This window comes from Littorina saxatilis, linkage group LG17 (assembly GCF_037325665.1).
Source record: "Littorina saxatilis isolate snail1 linkage group LG17, US_GU_Lsax_2.0, whole genome shotgun sequence".
NCBI lineage: Eukaryota > Metazoa > Mollusca > Gastropoda > Littorinimorpha > Littorinidae > Littorina > Littorina saxatilis.
In genome coordinates this window covers 394,320-417,155 of record NC_090261.1, presented here as the reverse complement: position 1 = coordinate 417,155, position 22,836 = coordinate 394,320, and the positions used below count along the sequence as shown (strand labels likewise).

Below are 22,836 nucleotides of genomic sequence, written 5' to 3'. Positions count from 1 at the left end.
TGTTCATGTTTGCCTGAGGAAAGGAAGGAACGTTTCTTAGATCATGTTACAAGCGCTTTTGGTTATGATGTCATGGTTAGCATTCGAGTTAAAGATGCTTCTTCAATGAACACACTTGGCTGTCCAATAATCTATAACTTTGATTGAAATCATGCAGCAATTACCAAAACATGCTTCCCTTATCTAAGAACATGCAAACATCGAGGCAAACACAGACAAAGGAAGTTTACCGTATGTGAAACATTTAATTCACGCAAACCAAAATTACAACAGAACATCCAACTCCAGAAAATAACATATAACCTAACCCATATGTACTTAGCTTATCTTTTTCAACACACAAATCGTCCCAAGATCTCCCCAACTTGCTAAATGAGCACCCAGTGGTGCTTTGTTGTTGCATTTCTTTGTTTTATCTGACACGCTCAATTTCTCCCCCAGCGCCTCCCCTCCCTCCACCCCCCAAAGCCTAGCTTCATTCCTAACAATAATGCCACAGTCACACAACAGCATCAGTGTCAATCCAAGTTGCCACACTTCCATCCTACCAATCAAACTGAAGAGAAGAGTTAACCACGAGTCTCCCATCCCCTGACACAGAACACAGTCCTCAGAGATAGAGCCCTTCAGGCGTTCCTTCGTTCTTGCGATAGAGAACGTTCTCCTTGGCCTTGCCAAAGTCCTCGTTTCGCACCTTCATGCGACGTTCCCTCAGCGCCAGCAGGCCCGCCTCTGTGCAGATAGCCTGCAAGGAAAAAACATCAATATAGTTAATTATGACTGTAGAGTTTAACATCAACTGACAACACAACCTGTCATGACTGTAGAGTAAAACATCAACTCACAACACGTCACAGTCATGTTCATTTCCACAGCGAATCATCTCTCGCTTTTTATCTGAGAACCATTTATTTTTCATTTATTTTGTTAAAGGCAAATTACACATGAGCAGAATGTACCGTGATACTGATACAGCTTCAAATTATGTATTTACATGATTTTCATGTACTGACCTTGATATCGGCGCCGGAAAGGTCATCTTTGGACATGACGTAGTCATCGATGTTGACATCCTGGGCCAGGGTCATGCGCGACGTGTGGATGGTGAAGATACGTCGCTTGGTCTTCTCGTCCGGCAGTGGGAACTCGATCTTCCGGTCGATACGACCCGGTCGGATCAGGGCAGGGTCCAGGGTCTCAATGCGGTTGGTGGCCATGATCACCTGGTGAAAAAAACGTGTAGCTTTGGTCACACAAAAAAAGTTGTATGTTTCTGGTTACCCGACCCAACCTAGTTTTTTCCCGCCGACCCTAGACTTTTTTTATTGCATTTGTAAAAAATAAAACAAGTATAAAAAAAGCGTCAAAACGAAAGTGGCAGACGACACAAGGGGGATAACCCCGCATCCCTTTTGTCTCATTTGTTTTGTGATGTGTTGTCTTTCTCTTTGTATAGTAAGTCCAGTCTCTTTGTATAGTAAGTCCAGTCTCTTTGTATAGTAAGTCCAGTCTCTTTGTATAGTAAGTCCAGTCTCTTTGTATAGTAAGTCCAGTCTCTTTGCGTCACTGTATAGTTATTTTCTACCCTGAATAAAAATTAAAAAAATTTGAAAATCCCTACCTACCCTATTTTTTGTAGCCATGTTACCAGAAACATACAACTTTTTTTTTTTGCCTTAGCACTAACATGACTAACCTGTTGCTTAGCACTGAATATGAATAAAAGTGTGTGGCATCATCCGGTGGTGAAGGACTGTGACACACTGTGCAGCTCATCTCTGTGCAGCTCATGACTGTGCAGCTCATCTCTGCCACTACTTGTTATCCTATGAACATCTTCTCAAACTAAAACGTAACTTTTAACTTCTGTGAGAAGTAATCACTTTAACCCTAACCCTAACCACCTGGGGCCTGATTTTACTGAATTTGTCTTCGGCAGGAACATTGAACTGAGAAGTGTGCAAACAAGTAAAGAAATAGATTGTAATCTCTCCAATTGAATTACAGTTCACATTTTCACTTTTCTCATGCACAAGGCCCTCACCTTGACATCCCCGCGTGAATCAAAGCCCTCACCTTGACATCCCCGTGTGAATCAAAGCCCTCACCTTGACATCCCCGCGTGAATCAAAGCCCTCACCTTGACATCCCCGCGTGAATCAAAGCCCTCACCTTGACATCCCCGCGTGAATCAAAGCCCTCACCTTGACATCCCCGCGTGAATCAAAGCCGTCCAGTTGGTTGAGCAGTTCCAACATAGTTCTCTGGATCTCTCGCTCTCCACCACTGTTGGACTCGTACCTGAAAACATACACATACACATCAACTCTAAAATACTTCTTTTCAACCAGTCACACATAAAAACGGGTTGGTGAAAGAGAGAGAAATGGAGCCTACTCTGAGTACAAACTTGTATTAAAATTCCATGCCTGCGTATGTGGCAAAGTACTAGTAACAAGTAAGGTTCCACAATCAAAGTGTTGCATGGCTGACCTTTTCGTGCCGACAGCGTCTATCTCGTCAATGAAGACGATGGACGGAGCGTGTTCCTCGGCCACCCTGAACAGCTCTCGCACCAGCTTGGGGCCGTCACCCTGGTAACAACCACAATCTGCATCAACTCTTTGCCAAGGATCAATGTTACACAACGCAAGGTGCACATAATGGTAGATACTTTTTGTACGTGCCTGTCTAGCAAGTAGCTGAAGGAAAAGAACACTAGACAACAAAGAAAGCAAAGAGAACTCGCCAGGTATTTCTGGATCAGCTCGGAGAAAGCCAAGAGGACTCACGAGGTATTTCTGGATCAGCTCGGAGAAAGCCAAGAGGACTCACCAGGTATTTCTGGATCAGCTCAGAGAAAGCCAAGAGGACTCACCAGGTATTTCTGGATCAGCTCAGAAAAAGCCAAGAGGACTCACCAGGTATTTCTGGATCAGCTCAGAGCCCACCACTCGCAGGAAGGTGGCCGATGTTTGGTTGGCGACAGCTTTGGCCAGCAATGTTTTACCTGCACACACACAGCTTGCATGGTAACAATTAACATCGCCAGTGACATAACATCACCAGTGACATAACATCACCAGTGACATAACATCACCAGTGACATAACATCACCAGTGACATAACATCACCAGTGACATAACATCACCAGTGACATAACATCACCAGTGACATAACATCACCAGTGACTCAACATCATCAGTAACACAATGTAAACGCACAGCTACTGTCTTAACATCACCAGTAACATAACATCACCAGTAACATAACATCACCAGTGACTCAACATCATCAGTAACACAATGTAAACGCACAGCTACCGTCTTAACATCACCAGTAACATAACATCACCAGTAACATAACATCACCAGTGACATAACATCACCAGTGACTCAACATCATCAGTAACACAATGTAAACGCACAGCTACCGTCTTAACATCACCAGTAACATAACATCACCAGTAACATAACATCACCAGTGACATAACATCACCAGTGACTCAACATCATCAGTAACACAATGTAAACGCACAGCTACCGTCTTAACATCACCAGTAACATAACATCGCCAGTGACATAACATCACCAGTGACATAACATCACCAGTGACATAACATCACCAGTGACATAACATCACCAGTGACATAACATCACCAGTGACTCAACATCATCAGTAACACAATGTAAACGCACAGCTACCGTCTTAACATCACCAGTAACATAACATCACCAGTAACATAAAACAATGCAGGAAGGTTTCAAGGATAGAAATCAGTGGCTGAAAAATGAAAGGTAAACATTTGATGTTTTCTTTTCTTTACCTGCGAACTAAAACTGCGGCAAGAATGGTTGAGCATGATCAGACTGAGCTAGCAAGGCACAAACGATGCTAAATGGCTACGTTAAACAACAGGACCAGAATGTGAAAGGGTGTCAAGAGAAGTGACCTGTGCCCGGCGGACCGTAGAGAATGACCCCCTTGGGCGGCTTGATGCCCATCTCCTCATAGTACTCGGGGTGGGTCAGCGGCAGCTCCACTGATTCCTGACACACCAACACTTCTCATTACCATACTGCACACACTGCTTATGCAAAATTAATACAACACTTCCTAATCACAACACTGCACACACTTCGAACACACACAAAAACACATGTGTACATATTCCTGATACTACAGTAAAACCTGCGAGCAAAGGACGCTCTTGGGGAGCCTTGCCACTGTCCTTTGTAGCAAGGTGTCCTTTCTTATCAATATGAATGCGCTAACATTTTTTTGGAGAAAAAAAACCAACAGCCAAATGAATTACATGATTGTTTGTTAGTGGTACATGTAGTTTTATTGTATGTATGTGTGCATGTTTATATATAAATGTAAATAGAGTGTCTATGAATGTTTAGTTCTTTCATTTTCTTTCATGAAAACCAAAACTTGATGTTCAGAAAAACAATTGTTAATAAAAATTCCAAACTGTGCATTTGTCATGCAGAAAGTGACAAAGCATGCCCCCCCGGACAAAGAACCCAGATGGTGCAATCTGGTGTCATCTGAGCTCCAAGTTTGCCATTAAATTCTGTTTTTAGAATCAGAGTTTTTAGTACCAATTTTTTTCTTTTTTGAAGAAAAAAATATATACATCTATTATATGGTTTAAATTCGTTAAAAAAAATTGATCTGTTGAACAGGAAAATGAAACTTGTAACACAATCTGTGCAATCTGGTTTACTTTCAAACATAAAAGTTCAACTCAAGTAACTGAGGCAGTGCCTGAACAAAGTACGGAAAGTTTTCGCGGACTTTTGCGCAAAGGCAAAAGTAACCGGTGCTTTTTTTGTGTGCCTCCCCCCTTTATTTTTTCGGCGGACACTTTTGCTTTTTCGGCGGAACAAAAAAACAAGTCGCGTAAGGCGAAAATACAACATTTAGTCAAGCTGTCGAACTCACAGAATGAAACTGAACGCAATGCAATTTTTCAGCAAGACCGTATACTCGTAGCATCGTGAGTCCACCACTCGTGGGAAAGGCAGTGAAATTGACAAGAAGAGCGGGGTAGTAGTTGCGCTGAGAAGGATAGCACGCTTTTCTGTACCTCTCTTCGTTTTAACTTTCTGAGCGTGTTTTTAATCCAAACATATCGTATCTATATGTTTTTGGAATCAGGAACCAACAAGGAATAAGATGAAAGTGTTTTTAAATTGATTTCGAAAAATTAATTTTGATCATAATTTTTATATTTTTAATTTTCAGAGCTTGTTTTTAATCCAAATATAACATATTTATATGTTTTTGGAATCAGAAAATGATGAAGAATAAGATAAACGTAAATTTGTATTGTTTTATAAAAAAAATTTTTTTTTACAATTTTCAGATTTTTAATGACCAAAGTCATAAATTAATTTTTAAGCCACCAAGCTGAAATGCAATACCAAAGTCCGGCCTTCGTCGAAGATTGCTTGACAAAATTTCAATCAATTTGATTGAAAAATGAGGGTGTGACAGTGCCGCCTCAACTTTTACAAAAAGCCGGATATGACGTCATCAAAGGTATTTATCGAAAAAAAGAAAAAAACGTCCGGGGATATCATTCCCAGGAACTCTCATATCAAATTTCATGAAGATCGGTCCAGTAGTTTGGTCTGAATCGCTCTACACACACACACACACGCACAGACACACACAGACACACACATACACCACGACCCTCGTCTCGATTCCCCCTCTATGTTAAAACATTTAGTCAAAACTTGACTAAATGTAAAAACGGACAATTCCCATGCCTGTTTTATGTTGGAAATTTGAGTTTTTCCGCAATTCAGCTCATCAGCAACTTTTTGAACGGACAGCCCCTTGTCCAATTTCTTTGACATCGACTCTCTTCTAAAGTCAAAAATTTTCGTTTTGGCATGATGAGACGAAGACGAAGGATGAGACGAAGATGCATCACAGTACAGAAAGTAGAAACACGTAATTTTGTTTGTGAGTTCACGGCATTGACCAATGAGCGTGCACCATACAAAAATCAACTTCTTTCAAGTGCTGTCATTGGCTTAAAAAATAAGCTTCTCGCGCGTTCACATCGCCAGCGAGATTGTATTTGCAGAACCAAGATGGCGGACCAGCGTCTGCTAAAAGCTGTCTGCTTCAAGGGTTTGTCCGTTGTTGACAGGTAACGAACCCAATTGGGACCAAAAAAGGGTGTCCGCGTCCGCGCCTTTGAGGTGTTCGCTCTTTTAAGGTGTTTTTGAGTGTAAAATACATCCGTCCTCACTTGAATTGTCCGTTATGCTAAGGTGTCCGCCGAAATAAGGGTCCGCTAGATGCAGGGTTTACTGTAGCACACTCCAATCTATACACTATACTGACTTTGATGGAGAAACACTCCAATCTATACACTATACATGTACTGACTTTGATGGAGAAACACTCACGCTTCATACTCTCTGCTCATTTTGTTATACTTATTGGATTACTTAGACTTTCTCCCCAGACTGTAATGTCACTTCCCCCCCTCGGCACAGGCTAGCCAAGACATGCTGCACACATCTCACCTTGATTTCCTGGATCTGGTTGTCAAGGCCACCGATGTCAGCGTAGGTTTCTTGCGGAGCTTTCTCCAGCTTCATGACTGTAACCATGGGGTCTGTGTCATCACCGAGCACTCCCACCACCGCATGCACCTGGCAGACATACAATGCAACTTCATGACTGTAACCATGGGGTCTGTGTCATCACCGAGCACTCCCATCACGGCATGCACCTGGCAGACATACAATGCAACTTGATGACTGTAACCATGGGGTCTGTGTCATCACCGAGCACTCCCACCACGGCATGCACCTGGCAGACATACAATGCAACTTCATGACTGTAACCATGGGGTCTGTGTCATCACCGAGCACTCCCACCACAGCATGCACCTGACAGACAGACAATGCAACTTGATGACTGTAACCATGGGGTCTGTGTCATCACCGAGCACTCCCACCACCGCATGCACCTGACAGACATACAATGCAACTTGATGACTGTAACCATGGGGTCTGTGTCATCACCGAGCACTCCCACCACCGCATGCACCTGACAGACACACAATGCAACTTGATGACTGTAACCATGGGGTCTGTGTCATCACCGAGCACTCCCACCACGGCATGCACCTGGCAGACATACAATGCAACTTCATGACTGTAACCATGGGGTCTGTGTCATCACCGAGCACTCCCACCACGGCATGCACCTGGCAGACATACAATGCAACTTCATGACTGTAACCATGGGGTCTGTGTCATCACCGAGCACTCCCACCACGGCATGCACCTGGCAGACATACAATGCAACTTCATGACTGTAACCATGGGGTCTGTGTCATCACCGAGCACTCCCACCACGGCATGCACCTGGCAGACATACAATGCAACTTCATTTTATGTTACGTCACTACAAACAGAATGCACACCTAGCACATGAAATGATATGGTATAATGTATACAGGGACATTAGAGTTAAGACACAACAAATAATATCACAGGGTCTACAGGCATGGACCTGACAGACACAAGCTATCTGAATGCAGTGTAACATTGGGAATATGGAGAAAACAAAAAAACCAGCAGGTGCTCAAACATAACGCATCATTACACCTGTGGAGCACACACAAAGGTGTGAAATGCAATGGACAGCATCTAGCTCTGCGCTCACACACAACCCAGCATCCCTGCCTCAGCTGGTCCTAATTACAAACACATCAATGGGACACTGAAACATTAACCCACAAAGATGGTTGAAGGACAGAGAGACAAAGAGACGTGAAGGACAGAGAGACAAAGATGGTTGAAGGACAGAGAGACAAAGATGGTTGAAGGACAGAGAGACAAAGATGGTTGAAGGACAGAGAGACAAAGATGGTTGAAGGACAGAGAGACAAAGATGGTTGAAGGACAGAGAGACAAAGATGGTTGAAGGACAGAGAGACAAAGATGGTTGAAGGACAGAGAGACAAAGAGACGTGAAGGACAGAGAGACAAGCGCAGAGAGGTCACCTTGTGGTTGAGGAGCACGGAGCAGCCTGGCTCCAGCTGGTCCTTGTCCACAAAGGAGAGGATGGACACGTAGTGCTCGCTGCCCACGGAGGTGGACACGATGGCGTGGTTGTCGTCAATGATCTCCTCCAGGTTGCCCACCGACATCGGCGTGCCGCGCAGCTCGTCCACCTTGCTACGCTCCTCCTGCACAGTGAATCATGCATGTATCTAACATGTCAAGACATGGACCTCGTCCACCTTGCTACGCTCCTCCTACACAGTGAATCATGCATGTATCTAACATGTCAAGACATGGACCTCGTCCACCTTGCTACGCTCCTCCTGCACAGTGAATCATGCATGTATCTAACATGTCAAGACATGGACCTCGTCCACCTTGCTACGCTCCTCCTACACAGTGAATCATGCATGTATCTAACATGTCAAGACATGGACCTTGTCCACCTTGCTACGCTCCTCCTGCACAGTGAATCATGCATGTATCTAACATGTCAAGACATGGACCTCGTCCACCTTGCTACGCTCCTCCTACACAGTGAATCATGCATGTATCTAACATGTCAAGACATGGACCTCGTCCACCTTGCTACGCTCCTCCTACACAGTCAATCATGCATGTATCTAACATGTCAAGACATGAACCTTGTCCACCTTGCTACGCTCCTCCTACACAGTGAATCATGCATGTATCTAACATGTCAAGACATGGACCTCGTCCACCTTGCTACGCTCCTCCTACACAGTGAATCATGCATGTATCTAACATGTCAAGACATGGACCTCGTCCACCTTGCTACGCTCCTCCTGCACAGTGAATCATGCATGTATCTAACATGTCAAGACATGGACCTCGTCCACCTTGCTACGCTCCTCCTTTGGTAAACCACACAGTCAAACATGCATGTATCAAACATATCAAGACACATACATGTATCAAACATATCAAGACACAGTGACACATACATGTATCAAACATATCAAGACACAGTGACACATACATGTATCAAACATGTCAAGACACAGTGACACATACATGTAGCAAACATATCAAGACACAGTGACACATACATGTATCAAACATATCAAGACAGTGACACATACATGTATCAAACATATCAAGACACAGTGACACATACATGTAGCAAACATATCAAGACACAGTGACACATACATGTAGCAAACATATCAAGACACAGTGACACATACATGTAGCAAACATATCAAGACACAGTGACACATACATGTATCAAACATATCAAGACACAGTGACACATACATGTATCAAACATATCAAGACACAGTGACACATACATGTATCAAACATATCAAGACACAGTGACACATACATGTATCAAACATATCAAGACAGTGACACATACATGTATCAAACATATCAAGACACAGTGACACATACATGTATCAAACATATCAAGACACAGTGACACATACATGTATCAAACATATCAAGACAGTGACACATACATGTATCAAACATATCAAGACACAGTGACACATACATGTATCAAACATATCAAGACAGTGACACATACATGTAGCAAACATATCAAGACACAGTGACACATACATGTATCAAACATATCAAGACACAGTGACACATACATGTAGCAAACATATCAAGACACAGTGACACATACATGTATCAAACATATCAAGACAGTGACACATACATGTATCAAACATATCAAGACAGTGACACATACATGTATCAAACATGTCAAGACACAGTGACACATACACGTATCAAACATGTCAAGACACAGTGACACATACATGTATCAAACATATCAAGACACAGTGACACATACATGTATCAAACATATCAAGACACAGTGACACATACATGTATCAAACATATCAAGACACAGTGACACATACATGTATCAAACATATCAAGACAGCGACACATACATGTATCAAACATATCAAGACAGTGACACATACATGTATCAAACATATCAAGACAGTGACACATACATGTATCAAACATATCAAGACACAGTGACACATACATGTATCAAACATATCAAGACACAGTGACACATACATGTATCAAACATATCAAGACACAGTGACACATACATGTATCAAACATGTCAAGACACAGTGACACATACATGTATCAAACATATCAAGACACAGTGACACATACATGTATCAAACATATCAAGACAGTGACACATACATGTATCAAACATATCAAGACAGTGACACATACACGTATCAAACATATCAAGACACAGTGACACATACATGTATCAAACATATCAAGACAGTGACACATACACGTATCAAACATATCAAGACACAGTGACACATACATGTATCAAACATATCAAGACACAGTGACACATACATGTATCAAACATATCAAGACAGTGACACATACATGTATCAAACATATCAAGACACAGTGACACATACATGTATCAAACATATCAAGACACAGTGACACATACACGTATCAAACATGTCAAGACACAGTGACACATACATGTATCAAACATATCAAGACAGTGACACATACATGTATCAAACATATCAAGACAGTGACACATACATGTATCAAACATATCAAGACAGTGACACATACATGTATCAAACATATCAAGACACAGTGACACATACATGTATCAAACATATCAAGACACAGTGACACATACATGTATCAAACATATCAAGACAGTGACACATACATGTATCAAACATGTCAAGACACAGTGACACATACATGTAGCAAACATATCAAGACACAGTGACACATACATGTATCAAACATATCAAGACAGTGACACATACATGTATCAAACATATCAAGACACAGTGACACATACATGTATCAAACATATCAAGACAGTGACACATACATGTATCAAACATATCAAGACAGTGACACATACATGTATCAAACATGTCAAGACACAGTGACACATACATGTATCAAACATATCAAGACACAGTGACACATACATGTATCAAACATATCAAGACACAGTGACACATACATGTATCAAACATATCAAGACACAGTGACACATACATGTATCAAACATATCAAGACACAGTGACACATACATGTATCAAACATATCAAGACACAGTGACACATACATGTATCAAACATGTCAAGACACAGTGACACATACATGTATCAAACATATCAAGACAGTGACACATACATGTATCAAACATATCAAGACAGTGACACATACATGTATCAAACATATCAAGACAGTGACACATACATGTATCAAACATATCAAGACACAGTGACACATACATGTATCAAACATATCAAGACACAGTGACACATACATGTATCAAACATATCAAGACACAGTGACACATACATGTATCAAACATATCAAGACAGTGACACATACATGTATCAAACATGTCAAGACACAGTGACACATACATGTAGCAAACATATCAAGACACAGTGACACATACATGTATCAAACATATCAAGACAGTGACACATACATGTATCAAACATATCAAGACACAGTGACACATACATGTATCAAACATATCAAGACACAGTGACACATACATGTATCAAACATATCAAGACACAGTGACACATACATGTATCAAACATATCAAGACAGTGACACATACATGTATCAAACATATCAAGACACAGTGACACATACATGTATCAAACATATCAAGACAGTGACACATACATGTATCAAACATATCAAGACACAGTGACACATACATGTATCAAACATATCAAGACACAGTGACACATACATGTATGAAACATATCAAGACACAGTGACACATACATGTATCAAACATATCAAGACACAGTGACACATACATGTATCAAACATATCAAGACACAGTGACACATACATGTATCAAACATATCAAGACAGTGACACATACATGTAGCAAACATATCAAGACACAGTGACACATACATGTATCAAACATATCAAGACAGTGACACATACATGTAGCAAACATATCAAGACACAGTGACACATACATGTAGCAAACATATCAAGACACAGTGACACATCCATGTAGCAAACATATCAAGACACAGTGACACATACATGTATCAAACATATCAAGACAGTGACACATACATGTATCAAACATATCAAGACAGTGACACATACATGTAGCAAACATATCAAGACACAGTGACACATACATGTAGCAAACATGTTAAGACACAGTGACACATACATGTATCAAACATGTTAAGACCAGGCATGGGAATTGAAAATTGTAAAAAAGGCTGACAATTTATAACTGAAAACGCGAAGCGTGAAGTCGACGGCGCGAAGCGCCTAGCCTTACTAGGGGGGTCCGGGGGCATGCACCCCCGGAAAAAATTTCTCCAAAGAACCCAGATGGTGCAATCTGGTGTCATCTGAGCTCCACGTTTGCCATTAAATTCTGTTTTTAGAATCAGAGTTTTTAGTACCAATTTTAGCTTTATTGAAGAAAATAAATATTTACATGTATTATATGGTTTAAATTTGTTAACAAATTGATCTGTTGAGACAAACAGGAAAATGTAACTTGTAACACAATCTGTGCAATCTGGTTTACTTTTAAACATAAAAGTTCAAGTAACTGAGGCGGGCAAAAGCGCAGCCATTTCCTGTCTGCTACATGCATCAGCACGTGGAAATACGCATCTGTTAACTTTTTCGCGACGCGCCGCCCGAATACAAGCGTTGACTGATCATGCCGTTGTCAACACGCCGCCAGAATCCGTGCGTAAGGTGCGTGAGTCACTTCGCCACACACCGCCATAATAGTAGCGTTGGAAGTGGAAAATACCACGCTGGGGATTTTCCATACGAAAACCCACGTGATAGGTTCAGAGGTCGGCTGCATTATCATACGCGACAAATAACTCCCAGAACAGTTGATTTCATTGGTTAGTTTGGATACTACAGGTCATTGACGGGACCAACCCATGCCTTAGTTTCATATTTAGGATTCCAAAATGTCGCGAGTTGTCAGTGTTGTTGTTGCGAAGCGAAGCGGCGTGCAGAAGGCAGGCAGTGACTGTGTGTGCATCAAACAGTGTTGTTGTGATAGATGGATAAGTGAGTGATGAGGGTGAATGAGTTAGCCAAATCAAGAGCTCGAGGTGTCAATGCTACTTTGGCCAAAACCCAATGCAAGCGGACGGACGCGATTCTGGTGCCGGGAATGTTCTGTGGCCACATGGCTGTGGCGCTTTGTGTTGAGCCGTGCTTCGAAGTGTGGCACACAAAGAAGGATGTTCTCCGTGCATAAACCGAGTTCTAAACAAGTCATTTATACAAAAACTGTAAATACTGTGACAGCAAGTGTTTCTTTTCTTCTATGGATAAAACCCAACGCAATGGGACTCGATTCTGGTGCCTGGAATGTGGTGTGACGTTTTGCGTTGAGCTGTGCTTCCAAGTGTGGCACTGTAAATACTGTGACAGCAAGTGTTTCTTTTCTTCTACATGGATATATTCATCATACATGTAGTCATCACCCAGTCATCTCATTGTCTCATTCAGGTTAGTAAATTCTTTTTTGAGTATTCACTAACAACATTTTGTGCATATTTTCAAACATGTCTGTAGTATTTATGTGGTGCCTCTGGACTTTTTTTTATTTAAATTGTTGACATTTTCAATAGCATACCACACAAACACAACAAGCCTTTTGACAAATACAAAGTACATTTCTGAAACAATGAAAGATCTTTTTTTAATTGTGTGCAAAAAGTAAGTCTCCACATGTACTAGTTTTTTTACAATATTTTTTTCAAAATACAATATTTTTTTCAAAATTTTCCAATTTTGGTTGTCAGCAGGCTATTTATTGACATTTTCAATAGCATACCACACAAACACAACAAGCCTTTTGACAAATACAAAGTACATTTCTGAAACAATGAAAGATCTTTCTTTAATTGTGTGCAAAAAGTAAATCTCCACATGTACTAGTTTTTTTACAATATTTTTTTCAAAATACAATATTTTTTTCAAAATGTCCCAATTTTGGTTGTCAGCAGGCTATTTATATGCTTTGGCTCAGGCGTTCTGAGTGTATAGTCATGTCATAGGGTGGACGTGTTGAAAGAGTTAAGTCCATTGAAGTTGCCCAGTCCCCCGGATGCAGAGCCTCCCGTACTGAGGCCGGAGTTTCCATTGTGAACTTCACTACCCGGAGGAACTTGTTCAAGGATGACAGATCCAACACCGGTCTCCATGCTCCCGAGGCTTTTGGAACTACGAATAGTCTGCCATAAAACCCCGGGGACCTTGCTCTATTGCCCCCTTGCGGAGAAGGGCAGTCACTTCCCCTTGTACGGCAGCCCTTGCCTCCAGATCCCTTGGAGCTCTGCAAGGCGGCATTATCCTGGTAAGAGGTGCCTTTCCCTCTGACCAGAGAAGTCGGAACCCCGAACGCACTATCCCAGTAACCCACTTGCTGTCCACTAGCTGCAGCCAGGAAGTGAGGGCCCTGGACGTGAGGCTTGCGCCCCGACCCCCTAGAACCGCCAAAAGACTGTCCCCTCTTCAGGTTCGGAGCTCCACGGCCCTTACCCTTCGAGGCAAAAGACTGATTCTGTGTCTTTCCACCGCCAGACGACGAAGTCTGAGGCTTGTTCGACGACTGAGGCTTGTTTTGAGTCTTTTGGAAGCCCTGGTGAGCAATACGGGCGATGGCGAGATCTCTCGCATCCTGCGTCTCTTTCTGAAGAGCGTCCAAGGATGTCTGACCCAACAGAGCCCCCTCCGAGAAAGGAGAAATCTTCAGGCTCTCGATAGTGGCCTTATCCCTGATCCTGGAGCCTGACAAAAACGCAGACCTCCTAGAATGCACGGCATGGGCATAAAGCTTAGCAGACAAGGACATCTGCTTTTTGGATACCCTAGCCAGCGATGTCAAAAGTGTAGTAACATCCACAGACGAAGCGTCAAAGCGAAACTCGAACGGATCGAGTGAGGTAGCAATAGATCTCGACAAGGACCTTTGCAAAATCTCGTAAACGGAAGAGAGCTCTAAGAGAGATCTTCCGGTTTCCTCCAAAGCCGCAAGTGATGCCTCAGTATAAGGGACAGCCCTGTCTTTACTGTGGCCATCCTCACTTAACGAAGCCAGTTCCGGTGTGACCGGAAGGACCGCCGAAGGCAGAGCGAATGTGTCAACCAAGTTGATAGGCTGCGGGAACAGCTTGAAATTCCGGAAACCGGAAACAGCTTCATCTCCAGCCTTCGCAAGCCAAGGGACCACGTCGTCAGGGGCCTCACCATGTTGCATCAACAACGGTACCGCCGGACCACGTCCCTTCTTCAAGACATTTGCCATCTCAAAGGCAATGGACGACGATTCCCGGAAACAGAAGTGAACCTTCCGTTCCTTCGAACTCCGGAAGTCGTCAAACGCTGAGAGAGGTGGAGGAAGCTTCGTTCTACTCTCAACCACCCCTTCTGGGAAATACTTAAATGCCGTTTCCGCCGCCAGCGTCACTGCGCTTGACAACTTGAAAGGCAAGTTAAGTTGAGTGTCCTCCGCCACAGCGAAAGCACCCTCGTCAGTCTCTCCGTCATGCTCAAAAACACATTCCGGAAGCTGACCCTCAGAAAGACTCGCATGTTCGATCCAAGAGTCAGCAAGACCAAGGACTTCCTGCCCCCCGGGCAAAAGAGGATGTTGCAACTCCCCGATATTCTCAGATAAAGAGGGATGTAACAAATCAATTCGCTGCACAGGGCCCATCTCCCGAACCAACCGAGCGCCGGAGCGCGCGCGAGCGATCAGTCCGAGTATCAGAGCTTTCACCTCTTCTCGAGCGAGTTACTTCCTCCTGTGCACGCACTCCGCTTTCACCGGAAAACCCGGCTAATCGCGGAGTAGACATACCTTTGACACGATCAGGCACGTCAGGCAAAGACCCGTGGTGAACATCAAAATCCTGCGAGGCATGGAACCCGGCCAGAGAGGAAACGTCCGAGACACCGGAAGGGAGGGCACGTAGTTCCGCCCTTGTAGAAGACAACTCCTCAGCCAAAGTAGACACCTGCGAACTCAAAGTCAAAAGCAACGACGCTACGTCGGAGGCCGCTAAACCTGAACTAACAGGTGCCCCAGACTCAACAACAGCTTTGTCAACATGACTAACCTTGTCTGTAACCTTAGTAGGCAAAATGGAAGTTGCCGGTTTGTCTACCAACACATCGATACATTTGTTAGATGAAGGTTCTAAAACTGAGATCACAGTTTGTCCGGCACTCTTTGTTTTTCTAGGGACCTTGTTTGGAGGAGAAGCTTCAGCAGTTAACTGTCTAGGACCATGCTTCTTCTTAGCGTTCTCCGCCATGTCAAAAAGACTCACAAAAATTTTTCTTGAAAAAGTTTACAAGTCCAAAATTTGCGACAAAATGTCGCCAAAGTTTCAACAAAGGAAAGATCTCACCCAAACAGCATAGGTGAAGTCAAAAGCTCGGCGGCGAACCAAGGGGCAAAGCCAAAGTCCAAGGACTAAGGAAAAGAGCTGAAAACAGCCGGAGCGTACATAACAGCGACCAGTCTCTTGAAGCGCTGAGTGTGGAATGATTCAAATGGCGGCGTATGCGCACGCATACGTAAGTCGGACTTGTTATTAGTCTGGCCTTATGGGATTGGTCACTCTTTTTTTAGAGTGGTCTCCCTTGTAACCAAGGGGACGCGTACAGCGTTACCAGCACTGAACTAGGGTTAATTGCTATATGTGAGTTGGGTAAAGATATGTAATTTAATCAGTTTTTAGAACCATTTTTGCCTCCCCCATTTTTGTTCCCGGCGGAAACTTCTGCTTTTTCGGCGGAAATTTGCCTTATGCGGACAATTCCAATTCCTGATAATATCAAGTGAGGGGAGAGAGGTTACCTCGTGTTTCTCTTCTTGGGGCTTGAGACGCTCCTGGTTCTTGATGAACTCCTCCTCCAGCAGCAGGTAGTCTTTGATCCTCTCCAGCTTCAGCAGCTTCAGGCGACACCGCGTGTGTGGGGTTACTGACAACATACAACATAAGGTATCAATGGTGACACACAACAATGTGGCATTAACAATTAAGGTTATAATTAAAACATAAAATCTTTAAATCTCTGCAGTGTAAGCAGCATAAAAAAACTAAAGGGTAACAAACTAAAGGGTAACAAACTAAGTAAGCCAACAGTTCTTATCCCAAAACAGATCGACTGCTAACGTTCCAGATCTACAATGAAAAAAACAGTGACTGAAAGTGGAACGTTTAATTTTGAACAAAACAAGACAGGACTTGGTAAAAGTAGGACAGTTGTTTTACCCTGTGGCAGTTTTGTAGCAGCGTCAGGTCCTCTTGTCTTCTTCTTCTTCTTCCCCACTCTGGTTGGGATGGGAGGTTCATACTTGCGCTTTTTGTCCTGTTTGTGTTAAGCGGATTTCAAAAATGTATTGCAGAATAAATACAATGTATCATTGAAATAATTTCATTTATCAAAACATACACCCCTAATATCAGGCTGTAGTACTGTAAATCTTCAAAACCTACTTCTGTCAAACATATAATTTGCTTTGTGATCTTCAGACACAAAATGACACAGACAAAAATGATCTATAACTTTGCATATCAACACAAACAAGTCACTGTTGTCCGCTGCATCAAGTTCTTGCACCAGCATGTGCTTTGACTTGAACGAGTCAGACACAATGAGATACTCTGTCCACACAAACAAGTCACTGTTGTCTTGCACCAGCATGTGCTTTGACTTGAACGAGTCAGACACAATGAGATACTCTGTCCACACAAACAAGTCACTGTTGTCTTGCACCAGCATGTGCTTTGACTTGAACGAGTCAGACACAATGAGATACTCTGTGCACACAAACAAGTCACTGTTGTCTTGCACCAGCATGTGCTTTGACTTGAACGAGTCAGACACAATGAGATACTCTGTCCACACAAACAAGTCACTGTTGTCTTGCACCAGCATGTGCTTTGACTTGAACGAGTCAGACACAATGAGATACTCTGTGCACACAAACAAGTCACTGTTGTCTTGCACCAGCATGTGCTTTGACTTGAACGAGTCAGACACAAAGAGATACTCTGTCCACACAAACAAGTCACTGTTGTCTTGCACCAGCATGTGCTTTGACTTGAACGAGTCAGACACAAAGAGATACTCTGTCCACACAAACAAGTCACTGTTGTCTTGCACCAGCATGTGCTTTGACTTGAACGAGTCAGACACAATGAGATACTCTGTCCACACAAACAAGTCACTGTTGTCTTGCACCAGCATGTGCTTTGACTTGAACGAGTCAGACACAATGAGATACTCTGTGCACACAAACAAGTCACTGTTGTCTTGCACCAGCATGTGCTTTGACTTGAACGAGTCAGACACAATGAGATACTCTGTCCACACAAACAAGTCACTGTTGTCTTGCACCAGCATGTGCTTTGACTTGAACGAGTCAGACACAATGAGATACTCTGTCCACACAAACAAGTCACTGTTGTCCGCTGCATCAAGTTCTTGCACCAGCATGTGCTTTGACTTGAACGAGTCAGACACAATGAGATACTCTGTCCACACAAAAAAACACGTTGAAGCAATGGAGGAATTATACTTATAAAAGTTATAGGCAAGTAAAACCAGGTATAACAGTATGATCTGACTAGCAATAGCATTACAGCAGTCCCTCTCATGAACGGACACCCTTGGGCCATAGCAAAACTGTCCGTACATTGCAGGTGTCCGGTCACGGGAGGGGTGACCACACCACCCCCTCCCCCATACACACACAGAGACACACAAACAACAGGATTGAATCTATGCTAATCACTTCTTGTGGCTTGGCTACTAAACAATAACAATAAACTCCTAATACTTCTTTAAACGTTCTGTAAAATGATTTGTATGAAAAGTGTTGAAAAGAAGAGATAAAATAAATCCTCAAGGCAGTGAACACACTCACCATGCACTGACATACGAAAGCAGCCACACAAACACAGCACAGAGGAGCGTGTGCAGATGCTTTGCAAGAATGAGCTTGAAAACCAGTTTGAATAAATCAGCAGATAGAGCTGCATGTCATAATCATGTAATTTATTTTCTTCTTGTCTGGCTTTATTGACTGCATGCCGATCATGTGGCATGGCAGTGACTTTTCACTCTTCAGTCGGAAATACACTGTACATAACACAGCTCCCACTCTCCCTCACTAATGCCTACCCCAAGCCGTGACAACTGATGCTTGGAAATTGTGTGGAAGAATACACCTCTCTATTTCTCTCCAATGCTCTTCCTGCTGACATGCAGTGACACCGGACACCCCACAGAGTTTAGCCAGCTACCCCTCCACCCCCCACCCCCCTTCCCTCTCTCTCACTCCCTCCAGCCATGTACTGTTTGGGGCTGTGGCCAGAGAGGCCAGCTGCACTGTTCACTCAGAGCAAAACCAGTTGACTGTGTCATAACTTTTGACAAAGCAAGACAACTGAAGGGTTCACAGATTAGGCAACCGACTCACTGGTCAAGGCTGAGGGGAAACAAGAGTATCTTGTCAATGAAAGAGGTTACACACAGACACACGATGCTGAGAACTGTGGCTGGTTTTTCACTCTCTTTTGCTCAGGACCTTCATCGATTGTGGTTTCTGTGTGGTTTCTGTTGTTTACGCAACAGACAAGAATAAAGAGCACAGTGCAGTTTCATGTTGGCATCTTCGCATGTTCTCCACTCCTGACCAAAACTACCCCCCCCCCCCCCCCCTCCTGATGTGTACACGTGCACTCAAGTTATCAGTGACTGTCATCACGCCATTGCGGCTGTGATCTTTGTACCAAGAGCCAGACTGCTCTGTTATCGATTTTGTTGTGCTGAAAATTTGACGATGGTCTGTCCGTACATTGGAGGTATGACCTGCTGTTGGGACCGAAAATGAGTGTCCGCGTCCACGTTTTGCAGGTGTCCGTTTAAGGGAGGCAAATATTGAAGGAAAACACTCCGTGCCGAGCAAATGTGTCCGTACATGTCAGGTGTCCGCTCACGCCGGGGGCCGTACATTGCAGGGACTGCTGTACTTGGCTTCTCGAAATACTAAAGAGAGAGGCTGACTGCAAGCTCTGCAGGTTGCAGGTATGTTTTAATTCAACTTCAAGAGGAATACACATGGACTGAGTTGTATTATAACTTGTCATCAGAACTTATACATGTGGCTATAGGTAGAACGTCAGCCAGGCTGCTGCCAAAATAAACTCAGACTGTGAATGCTTCCCAGACAATTTAAAGGGGTACAAATATCTAGAGGGAGAAAAGAATGTCAAGTTCGTGCAAGTAAAGTAGATTTGGGATAAAATCTAATAGAGTTATTCGTTAACCCCAAAATTCTATTTATTAGAAAACGCACCAAGTAGTTACGCCCCTTGAATCAATGAATGGGAAAAAGATTTTGGGATGAAGCAAAGTTCTAAATCAAATAACATTTTTCAACATAAATTTTTAGACTATATAAGTGGATTACAAGGTCCAATGTCGCAGTCGTTAATGGGGATATGGATAGTCAGTATGGAGTGTATGTGAGATAAACAAGGCCGGCTGACGTCCTACCTATCGCTGCATGTGAACTTACCTTGTCTTCTGACTTATCGCCTCCCTGTCCTCCGGAACCCCCAGACTGTTTCTGACCCTTTGGAACAATTCAAACACACAGTGAGTGAGTGACACAACCAGTATTACAAGTATGTATGCGTAATTTACCACAGACGTATTTCGACACACCAACTTTTCGCTATGGATACGTCGACTTTGACGAGTAAAGAAATAAAATTCTACTTGTATGCAAACACAAAATGGGACAACTTTATGGCCCGCGAGTCCTAGGCGATATTGCCAGTCCCAAAACTACTAGTACTACTACTACTATCGTGAATAAGCGGTTTTGGCCCCCTTTGTCGATGCCGACAAACTGAACTCTCGATTATTCGCTATTCCGCCAATATCAAGACAAGCAACATAATCATATGTCTCGAAAACATTCACAGCAGTGGTTATGATGCTGTTCAAATACATATGTTATCTAATAGTAATGTTAAGAAATGGTTTTTTTGTGCTAGTTTTAGTCGGAGACCAAGAAATGCTTACCATGGTGGACAGGAAATAACGAAATTCTTCAATGCTCATGCGCATACAACTTCTTCTTGTTCCGAACTGAAGAGCTATGTCTTGTTATCTCCCCTGCAAGATAGGTTTCGCGATGGCGCACCTATCCTATCTCGTTAGCTGAGTATGCTCAGTTTTTTCACAAAGACGAGAACGTGTGTAAATATACATGTATTTTACATATACGCATTGCCAAATCATTCGCTGATTTCTAGCAACATTGTGATAACAAGTTCAAGGCTTTACGGGGCTAACAACAACTCAGCCTGGAAAGAAAGTTGACCGACCTGGCATTCGGGGTGGAGTCTACACCAGAGAAAAATCAATAGTAAGATTGATAATAAAGTAAATAAACAAAGAACATTTCTGTAAGTTGAAGGCTAAGGCAAGAAGGGTTATCAGACTGTTACACGACACTTGAGATTGCCACAAGTTCTCAAACGTCGTATAGTTGTGTTCTTTTATTCTACGTCGCCCGTCTTCGCAGCAACAGAAAACAACTCGTCAAATTGAGTTCGAGGATTTATTCAGCATTCCATACATACAACTGCACATCGTAGCAGAAATCAAATAGAAGCTTTTTAACATTCAAATCGCGCTGGCATATATAGTAAATACTCAATCTCGAGAATATTCCAGACCGAACACGATACAACTACATTATACTCGAGTCGTGCATGGACTAAACTAGCGACATTCTCTATGACGTACATCAAAAGCGCCGACGCACTTAATCCGAACGAACGCCACGAACTCACGACTAAAACAGCATGGTAAACAACTTGTTTTGACAGGACTAGAAAGTTCACCTGCATTCTCGTCCAAGCATAAATATTGTGTTTACAAAATATAATATCGGTACTTTCCCACAAAGTACAAATAAGTCAACTACATGCAACACACAAAACTGAACCAAAGCTCAGCAACGGTAGCGTTTCCTAACACAGACGTTTTTATCAAAATCACTACTGAATAAATACTTCAGATTATACTGACGGTGTAAAAAACCCAAAAAAACAGTAATAACAACTGAAGAAGACTGCACAGCGCCGGGTAGAAGAAACAAGTCGCGTAAGGCGAAATAACAACATTTAGTCAAGCTGTCCAACTCACAGAATGAAACTGAACGCACTGCTTTTTTCACCAAGACCACATACTCGTAGTTTCGTCAGTCCACCGCTCGTGGCAAAGGCAGTGAAATCGACAAGGCATGCAGGATAGTGCTGTGGTGGTCGCGCTGAGCAGGATAACACGCTTTTCTGTATGTCTATTCTTTTTAGCTTACTGAGTTTGTTTTGAATCCAAATATATCATATCTATATGTTTTTGGAATCAGGGACCGACAAGGAATAAGATGAAATTGTTTTTAAATCGATTTCGGAAAATTAATTTTAATCATAATTTTCATATTTTTAATTTTCAAAGCTTGTTTGTAATCCAAATACAACATATGTATATGTTTTTGGAATCAGAAAATGACGAAGAATAAGATGAAATTGTTTTTGGATCGTTTGATAAAAAAATAATTTTAATTACAAGTTTCCGATTTTTAATGACCAAACTCATTCATTAGTTTTTAAGCCACCAAGCTGAAATGCAATACCAAAGTTCGGCCTT

The 22,836-nt window shown here is 42.6% G+C and overlaps 1 protein-coding gene across 1 annotated transcript; it reads right to left on the bottom strand.

Moving 5' to 3' along the window:
* Positions 1-221: 221 nt before the first annotated feature.
* Positions 222-21,255, bottom strand: LOC138952813 (26S proteasome regulatory subunit 4). Its single transcript, XM_070324549.1, has 12 exons — positions 21,202-21,255; positions 20,690-20,746; positions 17,376-17,472; positions 16,958-17,082; positions 8,046-8,231; positions 6,555-6,683; positions 3,953-4,049; positions 2,922-3,010; positions 2,494-2,594; positions 2,205-2,301; positions 1,014-1,223; positions 222-745 (listed from the first exon to the last, which is right to left on the bottom strand). The coding sequence occupies exons 1-12, from the start codon at positions 21,244-21,246 to the stop codon at positions 611-613; spliced, it is 1,368 nt and encodes a 455-aa protein (XP_070180650.1). The 5' UTR covers positions 21,247-21,255; the 3' UTR covers positions 222-610.
* Positions 21,256-22,836: the final 1,581 nt, after the last annotated feature.